Source organism: Enoplosus armatus, chromosome 4, assembly GCF_043641665.1.
Source record: "Enoplosus armatus isolate fEnoArm2 chromosome 4, fEnoArm2.hap1, whole genome shotgun sequence".
NCBI classification, from domain to species: domain Eukaryota; kingdom Metazoa; phylum Chordata; class Actinopteri; order Centrarchiformes; family Enoplosidae; genus Enoplosus; species Enoplosus armatus.
This window is the reverse complement of record NC_092183.1, coordinates 4,355,649-4,374,189: the sequence shown is the minus strand read 5'-3', so window position 1 is coordinate 4,374,189 and position 18,541 is coordinate 4,355,649. Positions and strand designations below refer to the sequence as shown.

Sequence of the window (18,541 nt, the reverse complement as noted above, 5' to 3'; positions counted from 1 at the left end):
ACACACACACACACATTTAAAAACGCACACACAGAGGAAGAAACTCGCATCTGAACGCTGATAACGTTGATGGGCGAGAGAGGGAGGAGCTTTCTGGTCCAGACAAGCAGGTCCTTCAGATCTTCATCGTCAGTTAATACGTTAAGGAGCATGTGCAAACACACACACACACACACACACACACACACACTCTCCTGTCTGTGGATGAACTACCATAGATGAGTGTTGGGTTTGTGGTAAGTCTGTCTATGATGGAAAAGTGGATGTAGCAAGTTCCCACAATACATTTTGGCATGTCGGTGTGTGTGTGTGTGAGTGTGTGTGCGTGTGTGTGTGTGTGCGTGTGCTTCCATATTTTACACAATATGCCTGCACATGGCTTGTCTCTTTAATGTGTCTGCATCCTCACTCTCACTCACACACACACACACACACACTCCTCCCCTCCTCAGCATACATTCAGGCGTAGTAGTGCATGCAGACGTAGGATTATTGGGGGGTCGGGTGTCATATGCTGTTTTCCAACTGGCTGTGGTGGTTGGCTGTGTGCGGTGAGTTCTGCTCGTTGAGGAGGAGAAGCGTCGTCTCGTCCGGTCCGTTCTCCGTGGGGGTGGAGTCTGCTCCCAGGTCCGTGATGGTGGTGTTGGCGGGGGGAGTGGTCTGATCCAGGCGAACCGCGTTGTGCCCGCTCTCCGGGGACTGGGGCGTGCTGTCCAGGCGAGACGCCATCAGGCCGTTCTGGTACTGGGCCCGCGTGATCTGAAGGAAAGAAACTTAATGTTTAAGCTACATATGATTGACACGATATATTTCAGTGTAAAGCAGGTCCTAACTTCATGCTGAAATTCACACTTTGTCCTCGGACGGTGGTGGAAGAGGGGCACTCATTTCCCACTAACTCCTTACAGTCCTGCCTACATGACAGCATGACAGTTGCTGGAGAAAGCAACGTTAGGACAATGTTAAGACAGACAGTATCACTACACTTGGACCACATCCACTTTGATCCTACAGCATAAAGACTCTATTCCAACTAGGTTGCAAACTATTATTTTCTTTATCAATGAATCTGCCAATTGTTCTTAATCTCGATTAATCGTTTGCTCCATACAACAACAGAGTCTTCAAATTGCAGTTTCTGTCTCACCAACAGAAACCGACAGATCTTCAGTTCTCTGTGATGTGAGAAAAGCAGCAAATCCTCAAATTTGAAAAGCTTGAACTATCAAATCATTATCAACATAACGTGATCAATTAATCAACTGATTGCCAAGTTTGTCTCCAGCTTTAACAGGTAACACAGTAGCACGGTGCTGTTGTTATAGTTACATTAGTGATAATACATCACCCTCATCTTCTTTCTCAAGACTCGTCAGAGTGCACTGTCACTGTACCTCTGCCACTTAAATCATCCATAAAGTTAAAGTTTGTTGATAGTCGGTGTAACTTCATGTTCATGTCTCTTGTAGTGTAGCATGAAGCTGAAGTATTGTTTCTCTGGTTGTTCTGCAGTTTTATATACTTTGTGCACTGAAATAGGATGGTGTGTTTGCTGTTGGGTAGCCCTACTACGTCTGGTTTAAGGATTCTCAGCCCACCTTGACAAACTGCAGGTCGGTGAGAGCTCGGACGTAGAAGTCGGGTGTGTACTGCTGCGAGGGGATGCTGTTGTTGAGCTGGCTGTTGCTGCCGCTGACGGAGAGCGACTCTGTCCGGTCGGCTCCGCTCAGAGAGGCTGTGCGGTTCAACCCGCTGAGGTGGGACGGCGAGCGAAACTCTGCAATCATGCACACACACACACACACAGAAAGGGTTATTAACAACTCCTGTTAGCAATTAAAAGACAGAAATGCGTGATAAAGATCTATCAGCACATACGGTGAGCTGCGGTGAGGCCTTCACACTACTGTTTCAGAGACATCCATGAATTAATGCAAACACAGATCAATGGGAGACCCCGAGAGCACAGGATGCAGTGTAAATGCAGGTTAATATTAACGATATGAATCATGAATAAGACTAATTACTGACACACAAGTTATAATGAATGCACAAAATAACAACGGAAACGTCTAAAACTAAACGTGTGAGAGCAAGAGAGACAGGGGGGGGTAAATAAAAGAAGGGTTAATGTTCAGTTACTTCTACTGTACATACCCTTCGTGTCACTATCACAGCAGCAAAGCGGTGCCTCCTCACACCCAAAGGCAGTGACACACAAAAACTTCCCAATACCATAATAAGCAGTGACTCAATTTGTGTTTCTAAGGATGCCTCACACCAAACCAAAGCTGGCATTACTCACAGGTTTGTATTTCCTGTATATGTCGGGCAGCGCAAGATGCAACCAACAGTTTTATTAGCAGAGGTGGAAACAATATTCAATGCTGAAATTCAATTAATTCAGGTTAGGGGACGATTGCCAAGCTTATTCTGTCCGTGATCCAAATCTAATACACTGGCACAATGAAATGTTACATCATGGCAGAGTCATTTTCTTTTACGTTATCGATTAATCTGCCAATTATATTCTTGATTTAAATGATTTTGTCTATAAATGTCCCAGAGCCCAAGGTGACGTATTCAAATTACTTATTTCGGCAGACCTACAGCCAAAAGAGATTCAACTTTCAATGATATAAAACAGAGAAAAGCAGAAAATACACTGAAAATGTCTCAAACGATAAGTCAATAATCTATATAGTTGCTGGCTAATTTCTGTCCATTGACTAATGGATTAACTGACTAATTGTTTCAGCTTTAGAGTACACAACTAAAACCTTAAGAATATGTTGTCTCCAGGTGGTTTTCGTGTTAAAGGGTTAAAAAGTTATGAAAATTAATTCCATTTCCATTTTGGGGGGTTTTAAAGGAGGACAACATCCAGGAGAAAATACTGAACCAAATACAAGTTAAAGAACTGGGCCTACCAGGAGCAGGTTAAATCTGCTCCTGTATGACTCTTAGTTGTCAACAGTTTCTTCAGAACAATAACACTTATTTTTGGCATGTTTCTGGCTCAAAGCCTAAAAGACTAGCTAGTTATTTTCCACCTCTGCTCCAACATACTGAAACTACGATGACTAACATTCATGGGTGTCATCCAGCTGACGGTTTAGTAATTAAGTAGTTAATTGTGGCATGCTGAGTTCATCCAGACGAAACCATCCTCCGCAATGTGTCACACACACTTCACACACACACACACACACACTTCACATGCATGCTCTTTACCAGCGGTGTATTATTACCGGTAGGTGTGAGTCTTCCAGCAGGGGGCCTCAGTGAGTCATAGGAAACAGTTTTACCTGAGACACGTCAACTGCGTTAGTTTTCAAGGAATTAAGCTAGCTAGTTAATCGTGGATATCTACGGCTAATCTTCTAGTTAGTGGTTAGATTTCACTTAGTCGTGAGACAATCTTTGTTATGTTGATGTTCACAACAGTAACTTTTAAGATCCGGTAGGCAACTTTCCTTCATTTAGATCCAGTAAACTTAAAACTTAAAACCCATTCCTAACCAAAGCACTCAGTACTTATTTAGCTTTTCCAGCTTAGCCTTCATGTGACAGACTAACAGAGTCACAGTCCTGTTTATGTCATGTGAACTTTAATAAGATACATTAACATTGTCTAAACAAAGTACAAATATTTGTATTAACAATCTGCCGTTTACGTCACCGTGAGAGCAAACACTACAGAGCTGTTTACTCTGTGCAAAAGTGTGACTTGGGTTTCTTGATTTTCCATTTTCTCAGCTTCTGCCACGTCAGCCAACGCAGTCTGACGTAGCCACAAGTTTAATGCGTATGAACGTTTATGTACGCTCTCAGGACTGGGCTCAGGGAAGATACACTAAATCTCAAAAATATGTATATTTCATGTTTTCCTGGCTGCGATTGAGCTAGTGTTAAAACTTATAGAAAAGTTACCTACTGGATCTTCAAGACCTCTAACTTGTGACCTGCTGCTCGCAGAGTGAGTTAGAGTGGCTGAGTGATGGACCCAATTCCAAACAACAATCCTCACTCCTACCTTAATCCCACATCTTACACATTAAAAGCCTATTACCTGAACATTTTCATTCATAATTACCAGACTAAATTACATTTGGAACTGGGTATTTGTGATTCTGTTGTGCTCTAAAAGACTACAATCCATGTCAGCAATGCCCTTTAGTCTTGAAAGCCAGGGTTTATACTACACCATGAAAGTGAGGGATGGGACAACAATAACATAAATAAAAAAAAACATCTGACTTAAAGAATCCAGGGCTGCATCTCAATAGCTCCACGTTCTCTCCTTCATTCTTTTCATTGAGTGATCTCACACCTAAATACTGACGTAAAAGAGGAAGAAGCCATCTGAAGCTATTAGGATGCAAAGAGCGGACAGCTTAACCCCTCGAGGGGCTTCAAGTCCCATCTGGGTGTCTCGTGATGTTGTCCCATCCTTCAACACTTTACCTTAGGAGGTGCCATGTGATCATTTTCTATCCCCAAGTGCCCCGCCAGTTTAAGAACAGTGCTGACGTTTTGGCAGATGCACTCTTTGATCAACTTTCTTGCTTTGCAACAAAATGCTTTTTGTTCTGTTTATGGTGCACTACATCCTCTTGTGGCCGAAATTAGTATTACAACAACAAACACTCATGAAGTTTCACCTGACAAAATGTTTTTTTTTCCACCAGTTTTCACTCATATGTAAAAAAAAATATGTAAGGAACTTAGAAAGATTATCCTGGTAAAAACGTTTCCACCTGTTCTTAAGTCACAGACGCAGGAGAGAAAACAATCTAACTTAGAAAATGGATCTGGAAATGGAAATGTTTTTCTCTCACTGCCTCTCTGGGCTTCTGTGGAAACCAGAGAACTTCTGATAAAAAAACAAAAAAACCCACTTAATCGATTATCATAACTGTTGATCCTTCTGTCGATTGATTAGTGCCACATTTTATTGTTGAAAAACAAACTTGTGAGTGTGTATGTCACTTCAACACTCTTTTTTAATAACATTTCTTTGCAGTCTGTTGTGCCTTTGTATCAGTCGGGCTCTCATTAAATAGACTTTTCCAAAGAGAGAATCATCGTCACTCTTCCTCCTACTAGAGTCCAGACAAACCTCTTCGTGACAAAGCAAATTTAAATTCATGCCGTACAGTAACATGAACGCTGACCTACACCTACGCCTGTTTGCTAACAATAGATGGACTTGCCACCTCCACACTGCCTCCTACTCATCTGCTCTGCAAAATTCATGCAAATAAAACGTTGACTCAGTAAAACCAGGTGTAAATGAGGTCGTTTTGGACGAACAAAGAGAGTATTTGCCAAAAAGAAAAGCAGCTGTATCATGTGGTAACTCTTTGCTGTCCTTAAATCTGCATTGAAACACACAGGGAAGAAAACTGCTGGGTCACAGCTGTCTGTGCAGTGAAACCTTTGAGCATGTGGCCAAAGCTGACATCAGTGATGTCCTGGCAGGTATTTTAAGCCAATGAACATCACTGATTGGGGTGTATATAGAAGTGCAACCCATAATCCATTGTTTTAACCCATAAAGAGCAGTGCAAGAGCAATTTTCTGCCCTCCGTGATCAGGCTTTAATTTAACCTTTAACAGATTTCTAGTTCAAACATTTCAAAGCCACATCTGGCGAGTCAAGAGTCAGGCCTGCCCGCCCATCCCCCGAGCCCCCGCCCGTCCTCGGTGTTAAAAGGACCCAGACATGCCGGAGTTTACCTGGCAACCGAGAGAACAGAGAAAACCGCTTAAAGGAGAGGTGGCGAGGACGAGGAGCAACCACTGAGAGGAGAGAAGGGAGGGAGGAAGGAGGAGGAGGAGGTGATCGGTGGGACAGAGGGAGGGAGGGGGCATGAAGGGGAGGGAGGGACAGCGAGTGAGACAGATCTGTTTCCAGACTGGACGAGGACATGCAAACCCACAGAGAACATCACACGTCAGATTAGACTGTTTGAAGGCGAAGTGAATTTGAGCTGCTTCTGAAGAGGTTTGATCGATCACAAGTTCGATGAAATGGGTGAATGAGGCGGACGCTGGTGAGAAGGAAGATGAAAAGACACCTGAGGCACCTGAAAGAGAAAGCTGTTGAGTTCAGACAATATTATTGTCTTTCCAGATTTCCAGATCGCTCTGTCATTGTGTCGCACTAGAACTACCAAAACCTGTTTTTTATGTGACATTAACTTCAATCTTAAATGTCTTAACACAAACAGCTGTACAGGAACTTTGAATTCCTTTGAAAACTTAACTAAATCAGTAAATATCTGATTAAAGAAGGAGTAGACAAGATTACAATCAAAAATTCTGTGTGATCTTTCATTGCTTGACAGCTTTCAATACTTCCTTTGTGTCTGCACCTTAAAAGTATTTCAATACCCAGAACTCTTGCTCAGCGTCACAGAGCACGTCATAGGTGTTGTCAAACGTGGCAGAAGAAGGCCAAAAAATTCTGACATGCTACTGAGGTCTGTCGGGGCCTCGTGAGGACACACTTGAGACATAAGGGACATGAATGGAAAGTGGACGGCAGACAGACAAGCTGACAGCTGAACGTCGACAACAGAGACAACCAACACAAAACAAAGTGACAAAAGATGAGAGTGACGTTTTGTAATTAAAGGGAGCGAAAGTGTAAAAGAGAAAAAGGTCATCGATCAAAATCCACTTCCCCCATCCGACACATGAGACCTTTCTCAGTGAACTCAAACCAAACCTTCTTCCCTTCTTAAATAAAAGCAAAAAGCTCTGGTTTTGATATCATTTGTGTTTTAGCTACGTGGACCAGTTGTCCCATGTTTACCACCAGTTTATTAGGTGAAAGTATATCACATGGTGTACTATGAGGCAAACTTGGCACACCTGGTACTCCAACAAACACTGTGAATTATACGTACAATCATTTCAAGTTGCGAGTCACTTCATCTTTGCCGCTTTGTGCTGCATTTTCTATTCCTGGCAGGACTCTCTCGGAAAAGAATATCCTGATCCCAAGAAACTATTCTGGTAAAATAAAGGCTTAAAAGTTAAACAACTTTTTAAACATCTGGCCGAGGACAACAGATGAAAGTTAGCCTTGTAGGCTGACTCCGGCTCATCTACATGTTGTCCTCTGTTGATCAATGAGCACTGTCTCTGTCAAATAAAGCCATAAAATAAAAGAAATGAATCAAAGAAACTAGCAAGACTTATCAATCCACACACACATTCCACAAACTGTGTCATGTCAGATGATGTGGATGGATGGATGTATATAACTGACCACCTTCACACCAATCACCGGATGTATACACCGTATACCGTATGGATGTAAATATTGCAGTTGTTTCCCTCTACTGTCTACAGGAGTTAATGTTTAATGAATCATACATTCAGTGACAGTGATAGCCACACTGGTGGAATAAAATGATTATATCTTTGGGGTAGTATATTTTGTATTTGCTGTTTTAATAGATGACCTTACAGAAATCCTATCATGCTATGTTGTAAAATAAACAAGAAGGAAGTGATGCTGCAGCCACCTTAACATCAGCATGTGCTCTCATGCTGGTGGAAGACATTTTGTTGTAATGGTTTTTGAATGGGGGTAAAGTAACATATAAATCATCCACAATAGGTGAAAACCCATTCTTGACATTACTTGAATTTTTTTTTAGGGGGGAGTGCTATGATATGTTCATTATTCATTTCTTAGAAGATGTTCCTAAAGAAAGAAAAACATGGTTATACAAATGTTTTAGTCATTTTAATTCAACTAAATATTTTACTGTCCACTTCACATTTCTGTCAGAAAAGGCAGATTGTGCCACTAGGTGGCAGTAGAGGCATTTAAACCTGTGACATTACACTGCAAATACTAATTTAACAGTAGTAGATTAATTAATAGAGCATTAGGAGAGGAGGGGACAGGACAGGAGAGGACAGGAGAGATGCAGGTTTTGGACTCACCCAGTGTTGGAGCACTGAGCGCCATGACACCGTAGAATGAGAAAGGTCCAGTCTCAAACTTCATGTTCTCGTTGCCGGCCTCCACCTCCACTCGTCCCTGAAAAAGACAACAACAGACACAAACATGGATGTTGTGTGAGAAATTACAGCTGCGACAGCAACAACAACATTCATGTATTACAGGTGGGATTTACTCTGCAGACTTCATGTGAATTACATTTTTGAATCACATCACATCATAACAGAACTGGGACTGTAACATATGATTAGCCTACAGATATTCAGTTTACCATTTATCATTTATGACAAAGAAGACCATCAAATCCTGACATCTGACCATCAAACAGATCCAGACAACACCGGACTGGATGATTACTACTTCTGCCTTGTAACCCTTACTTCCAGTTTTTATGAAATTACTCAGTTTGGCCTCTAGAGGGGGGTGCAATCACAGGTCAAATCAAGGTGACGTACAGTATTTATTAAGTGGTTGTCCTCTGTAGAGGCTCTGCATCATTTGTGGGAGGAAACATGTTTACTTTGGCCTTGATTAGACACTCTATGAATTCACAAAGATGAAAAGAGATGTGGCTGCAGGGGGGCGATGTGATGCAACTGAGGACAGGAGGGAGGCCGGCCTGCTCGAGATACTTTGCCAAACTAAAATCAATCACGTGAAGGTTGCATAGATGAGGGATGGAGACATTAGAGCCAGAGAGGGAGATGGGGGTGGGGTGAGGGGACAGAAGGGGGTTAAGGAGGCCTCTGTGTTGGTACAGTGAGTTGGCCTGAATCGGCCCACTGGAATGTGTGAACTGCAGCAACAACACAGCACAGTTAATCCACACTGTCATCCCTCCTTCCCTCCATCCCTCCACCCTCCCCACACAGGGGCTGGGCTGATGAAAGCAGAACAGGTGGTAAAATAAAAGGGAGACAAAAGAGAAAGGACAAACAAGACAAGTGCAGGGAGCTCACTGTATCCAACAGTGACGATTAAATCAGGAAAGTCACTTTACAATGTTTAATTCCAGGGTCCACTGTCATTTTAGTCATTTTATCATGAGTTACTCCTCTGCAGAACCTACTACATGAAAGTCATGTTGTGCTGCCAAGAGCTCCTCAAACATATATGATTTGAATTTAAATCCAGGATTTTAAGGTTTCCAAAACATATCAAATATGCAAGGATGGGCTGCAGGGATGTGTTCTATATGTATAAACAAAACATGGAGAATATTTCCATTTGATGTCGCGGTGCAGCCATAAAATCACATCACATCTTAGGTTAATATTTCACTCAGCCTGCGAGCTGGAACAAGCAGAAAGAGAATAAACATGTGACATCCTAAAATGCAAGTTTCTAAATTTAGAGGATTTTGTGGTGAAGTTTCAGGGAGAATTAAGAGTTTGAGGCATTGAAGGTTGTAAACAGTATGTAAAACCAGCTGATAGCTGAGGTTTATCATTCCACACTCACAGATCATTAACAAACACGGTCCTTGAACTCAACAACAAGAAGACAACATGATATTTGACATAAAAGGGTCCTTATTTAGCTCAGAGTACATTTCTCTTTAAGACGTCCTGTAATGACAGCGATCGGCCATTTACAAACATAAACGCTGTGATGTAACCATCCCTCGTGCTATTTTAGGGATGCATGCCAATTTAGAAATATGGATATTACAGGAGGGGGTGGGGGTGCGAGTGTATCTGTCACTGAAGTTACCAAGTAGGCTGCTCCCATCACAGACGCTGCGCTGAATTAAGCTCACAGCATCTCCCTGCAGCTTAACAGCGAGCGCTTCACAACCGATGTCAGAACCGATCAGAACTAAACTCCACTCGACATCAACGCTACTCTGACCCTGCAGATACACGTAAAGCACAAGTTGGACTTTTTGTTGCTGCTTTATTTTTCTCATAAGAATCAGTTGTGTTTGCCTGATATCATCCAAACAACCAGTGAACGCTAAAAAATGTGTCATTTTCACTCACTGCTCGCTCTGTAACGGCAATGATGAAAAAGTAATCTACCATTTTGAGGCTCTGAGAATAGCACTTTCTCTCTCTAGGGTTCAATTGATTGTTTCATCTATCAAATGTCTCCTAAAATCATGAAACATGCCTATCACAAGTGCTCAGAGCTCAAGGTGATGTCTTCAAATAGCTTTTTTTTGTCCAACCAACAGCGCAAAACCCAGAAATATTTAATTGATGGTGATATGAAACAGGGAAATGAGCAAATCCTCACATTTCAAATACATTTTTGTTGTTTTTTTCTTGATAAATAACTTCACCAATGACAGATTATTCAAATCAACTTATTGGCAGCAGCCTGTCTATACATATTGATGTGTCCAGTGGAGAGAAATGTCATGAATGAACAGAAAATCACATCGTTGTAAAGTCACATTAAGGAAGTAAAATGGCGGTTAGAGGTTGGTGTGTGTCCAGGTAAAAAAATGTGTGCATACTCTCTCTGCTCTCTGGTTTCTTCTGTGTTTCATGAACAAGCTTTGATGTTCAAAAATAGATTTGATTCTTGAGCTGTTTTTGTGCAGGAAGTGAAAACATATTTCCTTAATAAGGGCAATCCTTCCATCTGTCATCGCTCAGCTCCCAGCGTGTGGAGATGCAAGTCAAGGCAGTTTTATTCATATGGCCCAAAATCATATATCACAAATTTGTCTCAAGGGGCTTTACAATCTGCACAGCATGTAACACCCTCTGTCCTTAGACCCTCGATTCGGATGAGGAAAAACTTTAAAAACCTTTAAACTGGGAAAAATGGAAGAAACCTCAGGAGGAGCAACAGAGGAGGGATCCCTCTCCCAGGACGGTCAGACGTGCAAAATATATATATATATTTAATCTTTATTGTAAAAGGTAAAATCACTGAGCATGAATGGCTTTGCTGCAACGCACTGGTCTAAATTCATCCAGTATTCACACCTGCTCAGGACAAACACGTCTCCCTCTGGCTGCTGAGTAATCAGAGGTCAAATGCCTAATCAAGGACAACATGCTGCTGAAAGAGGAGCAGACCCTCACCGCAAACCTCTTCTGGCTTTTCTACTTTAATGGAAAGGTCCATTGAATGTCTCCTCCATGATCCTACATCTACTCTACTGTTGCCGCTCCAAGTGTGGCAGGTTTACAGCAGCGTGACTTCACTTGACACTTAATGCAAAGGTTAAACCTCCTTGGCTCTGTCCAGCTTTATGCCACCTAAAGTATATCAGCTGATTTGGAAAGATGCTAATCACCTCTCAACATATGGTCCACTCTCTGCGTGTATGTGGGGGTCGAATACTTACCCTGTAACACACGCACATACGCAAAGAACTCAACATACAAAGCCTCGCGAGCATGCCGAAGGCCGACTTCTGGAGATTTGCAGCCGTCCGCGCTGCTGCACGGCTGGTGTTCAATTCAAAAGGGAGGCACGGGGGGGGGGGAGGAGAGAAAGAATAGAAACAGAGGGAGGCGGAGGACAGGAGTGAGAGGTGTAAAGCCTGCCGGTGCTCCGGTCAGACCAGTTTTCCCAGATCTGCACTGACAGTGCAGCCTGCCAACACTTATACAATATACTGCACCAACATTGGGGAACTTTTATTAAAAAATAGGCCTTGGGTGGGTCATACTATATTACAGAGAAGCCACCCTGGTCACAGTCTTTTATCATTTTTATTTCTTATGTCTGATATCAGAAATAAGTGGAGTGTGCAGGAGGATTTCACTTCACAGCCTCTGCAGTCTCAGTCTAAAACATCTGCAATAAAATCTGCTTCAAACTTGAATTAAGGAAGGTCAGACTTTGCAACTGTAGTCTATCTGGATAGTACTGGAATATGTACTGGATAGTTCACTGGTGCAAAATCCAGAGCAATGTAGCGGTGGACAACTAACTGTAACCAGAGCTAAGGTAACGTAAAACAGCAAAGAAGCTTCCAGTGAGCATATAAGCAGACATGATGAGCATGGTGGTAAACCTCAGAATACATGGTACTTCATTACAGTAGTAGAGCTCCGTCTTTTACTCATTTCCAACTCAGAGCTGTGCTTCAGCTCAAAGTTCAACATGAGTGTGAGTTTCTGGACCTGCACTGTAGGTGGGTCTTAGCCAAAGTTCAACTTTGCTTTATGACTCATCAACAACGTGAGCGAGAACTTTGTGTCCCTCGCTGAAGTCTCTATCCGTCAAACCGACACACATCAAGGCGCTGATGTATGACAACGATCAGACGTGACCCTCTTTGTGACCTTGGGAGATCATTAATTATTGGACTGTGACGGCTAAAGAGGAGGCATGCTCAGGATGGATAAAACAAATCAAGGTTAATGAAGGCAGAAAGGTAAAGCCATGAAAGCATGATTGGGGAAAAAATGGAGTCAGTGAAGTATTATAGCAGAGCCCTGAGGGAGGGAGGTGAGAGAAGAAAGCTTGTTTAAATGACAACTGAGGCCTGGGGCTCAGTAAAAGTAAACGGCATTAGAGGAGGAATGACAGTTCAAAGTCCTGAAATAGGGCCTATGTTCAGTTTTAAACAAGCCAACATTTTAGCCAGAATATTTAAATCACTTTATTTGAAGGCAAAACTGAACCAGAGCCCACCTGAAAGTTCTTCAGTAAACGGATGTTTACAGCGACAATTTGGGGAATAATTATACCGTTTGCCTTTGTTTTGTCTTCCAAATAAGTTTAAACAGTCTGGGGGTTTGTTTAAAACCTGCCTGTATAATCATCTGGATCGTGTTTTGTTCTCCGCCGTCTTTTTTTTTTATAGATAATTTAACAGCAATATTTCGGCTAAGTGACTTTCGAATGCCATATAAAAAGTCTGCATATACATAATAAACATCACACATACTCACTTAAAACAACAACTTATCTCAGGGATTAGCGATCAACTGTCAATAAGACAAACAGCACCATGGGAAGAGAAACATTCCCAATAATTATTTAAATAACTATTTAAAGATGATCAAACCACAAACAAGAAATAAATCTGATTAACAGAATTGACAATAAAAAGCCAACAACAGGAGAAAACTGTGACTGATATTCTCACATCCAGTTTCCACCTTGTTTTTAATATTCAAAATAGAGTGCTTTTTAATAAAAACTGCAATAAACTGAAGTATACTAAGGAAAAGTAGTGTTATAAGTGTACCATAAGTCACAGTTTTGAAGTCTGAGGTCGGTAAACACGGAAGCATCCATCAGAAAAAGTGCTGGAACTGGGCCTTACAGACATTAACAAGGAGGGATAACAAGATGAAAGTATTGGAACAGAGCCTCCATGTGAGTGCTGGAGAAGGCCAATCGTGTGTGTATTATAACTGGCTGTGTGTGTGTGTGTGTGTGTGTGTGTGAAGCTGTAATGAGCTCCTGCACAGGACTGAGGAATCACTGACACAGGTTTGTAAATAACTTATTATAACCAGTAGGGGGCCCCGCCTGTAACCGCCTGTTTGTGTGTGTGGGGTTGTGTGTGTGGGGTTGTGTGTGTGTGTGGTTGTGTGTGTGGGGTTGTGTGTGCGCCACCAGCCTCAGTGTTTAGTGGTTTGTGACCGTGTGTTTGTCATAAAATGAACCGCTGACTTCAGTTAACGGCTGATGTCAAACTGGACAGTTTCCTTCAACAGTTTGTGCAAAGTCACTGAGTCATTTATGTTGTCACACACACACACACACACACACACAATAACACAATAACACAAACACAGATTTCTTCAGTGAGATGTAACAGTGTGAGTCAGCGTGAACGTACATCAATATAAAGCCCGTCGGTGGTGTGAGGTTACTGCTGCCTCCTTTTAAGTCCAAGAATATTTCTTATTCTCACAGGACTGACACTTTTCCAGCTCTTGTCCACAACAGGAAGAGTTGCTCACAAATATGTTATGACCTAATTATCCTGGAATGCAACAACAGCTAACGGCGTTTAAATGATCGACCACGCACGGAACATTCATCCGTGATAATGCTGTTGATTGTTTGGCTGCGGCTTCTTAAATACGAGTTTCTCAGTTTCACATTATTATACATTTTAGAAACTTTTGGAAAGGGTTGTGTGTAGGTCACATATAATAAACAGTCTGAAGACATCAACTTATCATTGAAAATTGATGGTAAATAAATGGATAATTGCTATCTGGAGAGCCTGCAGGTCATCATACAACAACCTCATCAACATGCAGGAAAGAGTGTCAACCAGGAAACTTACAAACAACAACAACAAATAAGGGAAAAAACAAAAAGGTATGATGACGGTTTATAAGCCTCAGCAGCCTCCCAGCATCCTAAATGTTTTTTTTTCCTGTTTATGACAAAATAACTACAACACAGCTAATTTAGCACGTGAGCTGAACATCATTCCTTCAGTTCGTCCCGACACATTCATACATACTTTTCCCGAAGCTGAAGGAACCCTGTGAACACACAACAGCGACCGAACTCTGCCTGTGTAGACTGACCGCTCTGTGAGAATCACAAAGCATCTTTATAGACGCATGAATCACGCTGGTCATAAACAAACAGCCTGTCTGCTGGCAGTGCAGATCACTACCAGGAAAACACACACATGCAGACATACACACACTATAAAAGGAGTGGAACAAGGACAGTGAATTATCTGTATCTGAGGTTTTTAGTTCTCATGAGTCTACTAGACTCCCACACATCAGACATACATACACATAATGCTAAAAATACAAACCAACATGTAAATGTACACACACACACACAGTCAAGAGTTTCTGCTACATTCATTCACCTGTCAGTCTGCCAGCTCTGATCTTTCAGTGCCTCTTTTCCATATTAACAGTATTTACCAGCATCATACTCCATCGATTTAGCTTTGCACTCTAAAACTGTTATATATGACAGACAGTTTTTAAAACAGAAGCAGAGATATCGTCTTTTTTCTTTCTCAAAACCTGTTTACCCACAATGCAACTCATCCGCTGACAGTTCTGTCTGCGATTTGAGGGTTTTATGCCCGCAGCAGCTAATGTAACGTTAAGCAGCTAGCTTCGTCAACCGCACGGCCGGTCTGTATCGGTACACAACATAGGCCGCTGCCATCTTGCTCTGGTGTCGTCACTTGGAGCCAAAGTCTGTGCAGTAGTGATCGGGAAGTGGAGCCACGGTGTCGAGGTCCCGCCCATACACCCTGCCCGACCCAATCACGAGCGCACCACTGTCCATCACAGCTGTCAATCATGACGTTTTCATGACCCTTTTTATAGCATCAAACAAAAATTTAAAGCCAAACTCATCAGACAAATGAACTCTTGAACAAAGATCAGCAACTACCTAAAATGACAGAAACTCTGGGAAAAGTTGATTTGACATGTACTTTGATTTTTTTAGTTTGGCCCATCCGCTAACATGGAGGGGGCGGGGTTTATGACCTATACTGCAGCCAGCCACCAGGGGCCTTTTGGGGAGCTGTCATGTCGTCCATCTTTATATACAGTCTCTGGTACGCAATAATACATATTAGACAGTTTGGATGTGAGATACGTGTCCTCCATGTCTTCCCTCAGATTAGGATATGCTAAAAAATCTAATAAAGTTCCACATCAGGAGCCAACATGAGGTTTGGTTCCTGTAGAGCAAGCCAGTCTTTTTTTCACTTCTCAAACATGCAAGAAGTTACAAGGACACCCTCCACACTAACACTAACACTAACACCACGCTATTAAACAGATTTTCTGAAGCAATAAGCTGTTGTCACACGTCCAAAATAACCAGTGTCAAATTAAAACAAGCTCTCTCCCTCTCCACGATCCCTTCTCTCTCCGTTTCTCCCCCTCCAATGTTTCCAAATAAGCACTCCTGGAATGTGAGAGTATAATTTTGTTTACAGGACAAATATGAGCCGCACACACAAACTCCTAAGTTGTCTACACACAGGCAAGTCTCTTCAGAGGAAATATAAATTAATGATTAATTGAGTAGTCTGTGTATCTGTAATTACTGAAATAAAATATTCATCAGCACAAGATATAATGAAAATAGTCTACGTGAGTATCTATATAGAAATCCAGGTTATTACACCTGGAATCACCTGGATGTTGTGTTAAAGTTAAATATTTATCCAAGATCTTAAACCTTGTTTTACCAGAATGAGATATTATCTGAGACACTTTAATTGACAGAAAGCAAAAAGAGCGTCAGAAGAGTGAAACATCGCTTCAGCTTCTACTTTTAAAATTCGACTAAACACCCACTATCCAGTGCTATTCACAACTACCGGCTGCAGCGGTATGTTTCTCTCCTGTGGAAAATTCCCTCCCTGGCATGCTGACACTAAATGCCGCCCTCTCCAAAAAGGTCCCAGCGGATTACTCCACATGTGGGGTCTCTCCACAACATCCTCTATATCCGGCCTCCCACCGAGACCAGCGGCGAGGAGAAAGTCGAAGTGATCCCCTGGATTACTGGACTACTAATGACTGTTTGGGGACAATGATATAACCGACGTGTGGGAAATAAATGTGTGTGAAAGATGCGATTAAGACAATGAAGCGTAGTTTTCCCACCCTGTGGGATTTGAGCGCACGTGTACATGTACACAGAGTGAATACAGCAGAAGTGCAGAAGCGGTGTGTCTACGGTGTGTCAGCATGAAGAGGGAGGTAGAGATTGAAGTGGGGGGTGTGTAAGTGTGTGTTTGGGATAAGTGTATTGGCTGCTGACTGACAGCAGGCGACTATGATGTCCCTTCACTAACATCTTATATAATGGGGATCAATTAGTGAAGCATGTCCTTTAGCAGCAGCAACACTGCTCTCCTCCCATCATGTCTGTCTGTCCAAGGTCGCAGCTGTCTGAAACCTCACTCGTCCTTCCTCAACCTCCTCCTGCCTTTACTGAAGCCCCTTTCAGACGTGGAACACACTGTTGACTTCATCCATCTGTTAAAAGGTCCCTGGTCGTTAAGCTACCTGCAGTCAGCATCCTGTTGCTCGCACTCTGTAGTGACATACAGCAGACTCATTTACTGTGATTTGCAATCATATTTAGAATAACGTTTCTATATTTTATTTGGACCATCGGCTTCCTGATACGAACTAGCTCGCTGTTTGCAAATCACTTCATCGGCTAACATTACGAGGCAACCAACGCTAGATCCATGCAGCGTAGCTAAGTTACAGCTAGATGGCTAACCTTAGCTTATGTTACAGCAAAAGTTAGTTATACACCTTTGCTCCATTATGTCATTTGCCGTTGGCTAAAATCAACACAGTTTGTCATAATACATCCGTTAGTATCATGGATCACGTTAGCTGGTGAAGTAATTTGGGAAGCTAGCCACCGAACAGATCCACTTAGATCTCTGTCATTTGTTGACGTTAGCGGACCCCATTTCTAAGCTAACGTTAGCTAGCGTTGTTGGCGCTGTAGGGGAGCTGAACATGGCGCTGAAGAGAGGCTCAGGCACTCGGGAGCTCGTAAACGCCACATTCTTTGGATTTTCCCAAATTCAGAGTCTAGAAGTGGTGAGTTTTTGAAAAGATTTTGGTTGGAGTTTGACTTTAACCACCTGGCACTGCACCAAATCGGTCTCTTAAAACCCTTAAACCCTTTGGGGTTGTTGTTATAACAACACACAGACTCACACAGTGTTTTAGATTTTCTTGATCTCCTCATCTTAATTTCTCTCGATAGACTCTTTGATGTAAATCTTTGATGTGGGCAGTACTCTGTGTCCCGACAATCCAAAATTCTGCTTGTTGAAAAGAGGGGCTTAGAAGCTTTAGTGGGGATTCAATCATAAATTAACTATATTAACGTGTACTATATTATCTCATTTAACAGTGACTGCTGTAAAAGCTGGCTGAGCTCTGGCAAAGAGAGATCAGAGAGGAACAGTAGAGGAACAGATTTAGGAGGGCAGAGAGAGAAAGATACTATTGTATATTTCCATTAACTGATATGTAAAATATAACTCACCACTTGAGGAGTTATATTTTTGTATTTCTCATATATATTTGGTGAGACTTTTTCTTCAACTTGTAACTAATGGACCCAACCCAAACTACAAGCTTGTGTTGTTGTCAGGGGCACTCAGGGCCTGGCTCCTCCGTCATTCAAACATTGATTAGAAAAATTTTTCTTGAAAATACTTTGGTGAACTCCAACTTCTGTTGCAAATCAGGATAAAAGCATTGTGTTTGTGACTAACTGACTTTTAAAACAGCCATTTCAGGCTTTGAGAGAGTATCGGAGCTTCGCTTTATCACATCAGAACTTCATCATTATTGCCAGTTAACAGTTCTCTTGGAAGATCATTTAGTTTTTGTTAAGCAGCTCTTGTTCAGTGACTCAACTTTATTTCGAATGCTTTGAAACACTCAAACACCAACACGCTTTGCTTTATCAACAGTTTTGGGACCCTGTTGGGTCGGCGCTGTGTCTCGACGCCTACCTCCATCTGTCACAAGCTGTGGTTTAGAGCCGCGTTTAACAACCAGGCAGACCGCTCAGTGCCGCTACGCTCCAGATGCACTTGGTGAGGGGGTGACTTGACAGGTGGAGAGAAGAAGAGGAGGA

At 42.2% G+C, this 18,541-nt stretch overlaps 1 protein-coding gene across 1 annotated transcript in view; it reads right to left on the bottom strand.

Annotated features, from left to right (window-relative positions):
- Positions 1-507: 507 nt before the first annotated feature.
- Positions 508-18,541, bottom strand: part of LOC139283927 (metal transporter CNNM4) — a 39,160-nt gene continuing 21,126 nt past the window's right edge. The window contains 4 exon segments of the mRNA XM_070904026.1: positions 508-759; positions 1,599-1,777; positions 7,517-7,531; positions 7,984-8,065. Of these exon segments, the coding sequence (XP_070760127.1) occupies positions 508-759; positions 1,599-1,777; positions 7,517-7,531; positions 7,984-8,065 (528 nt within the window).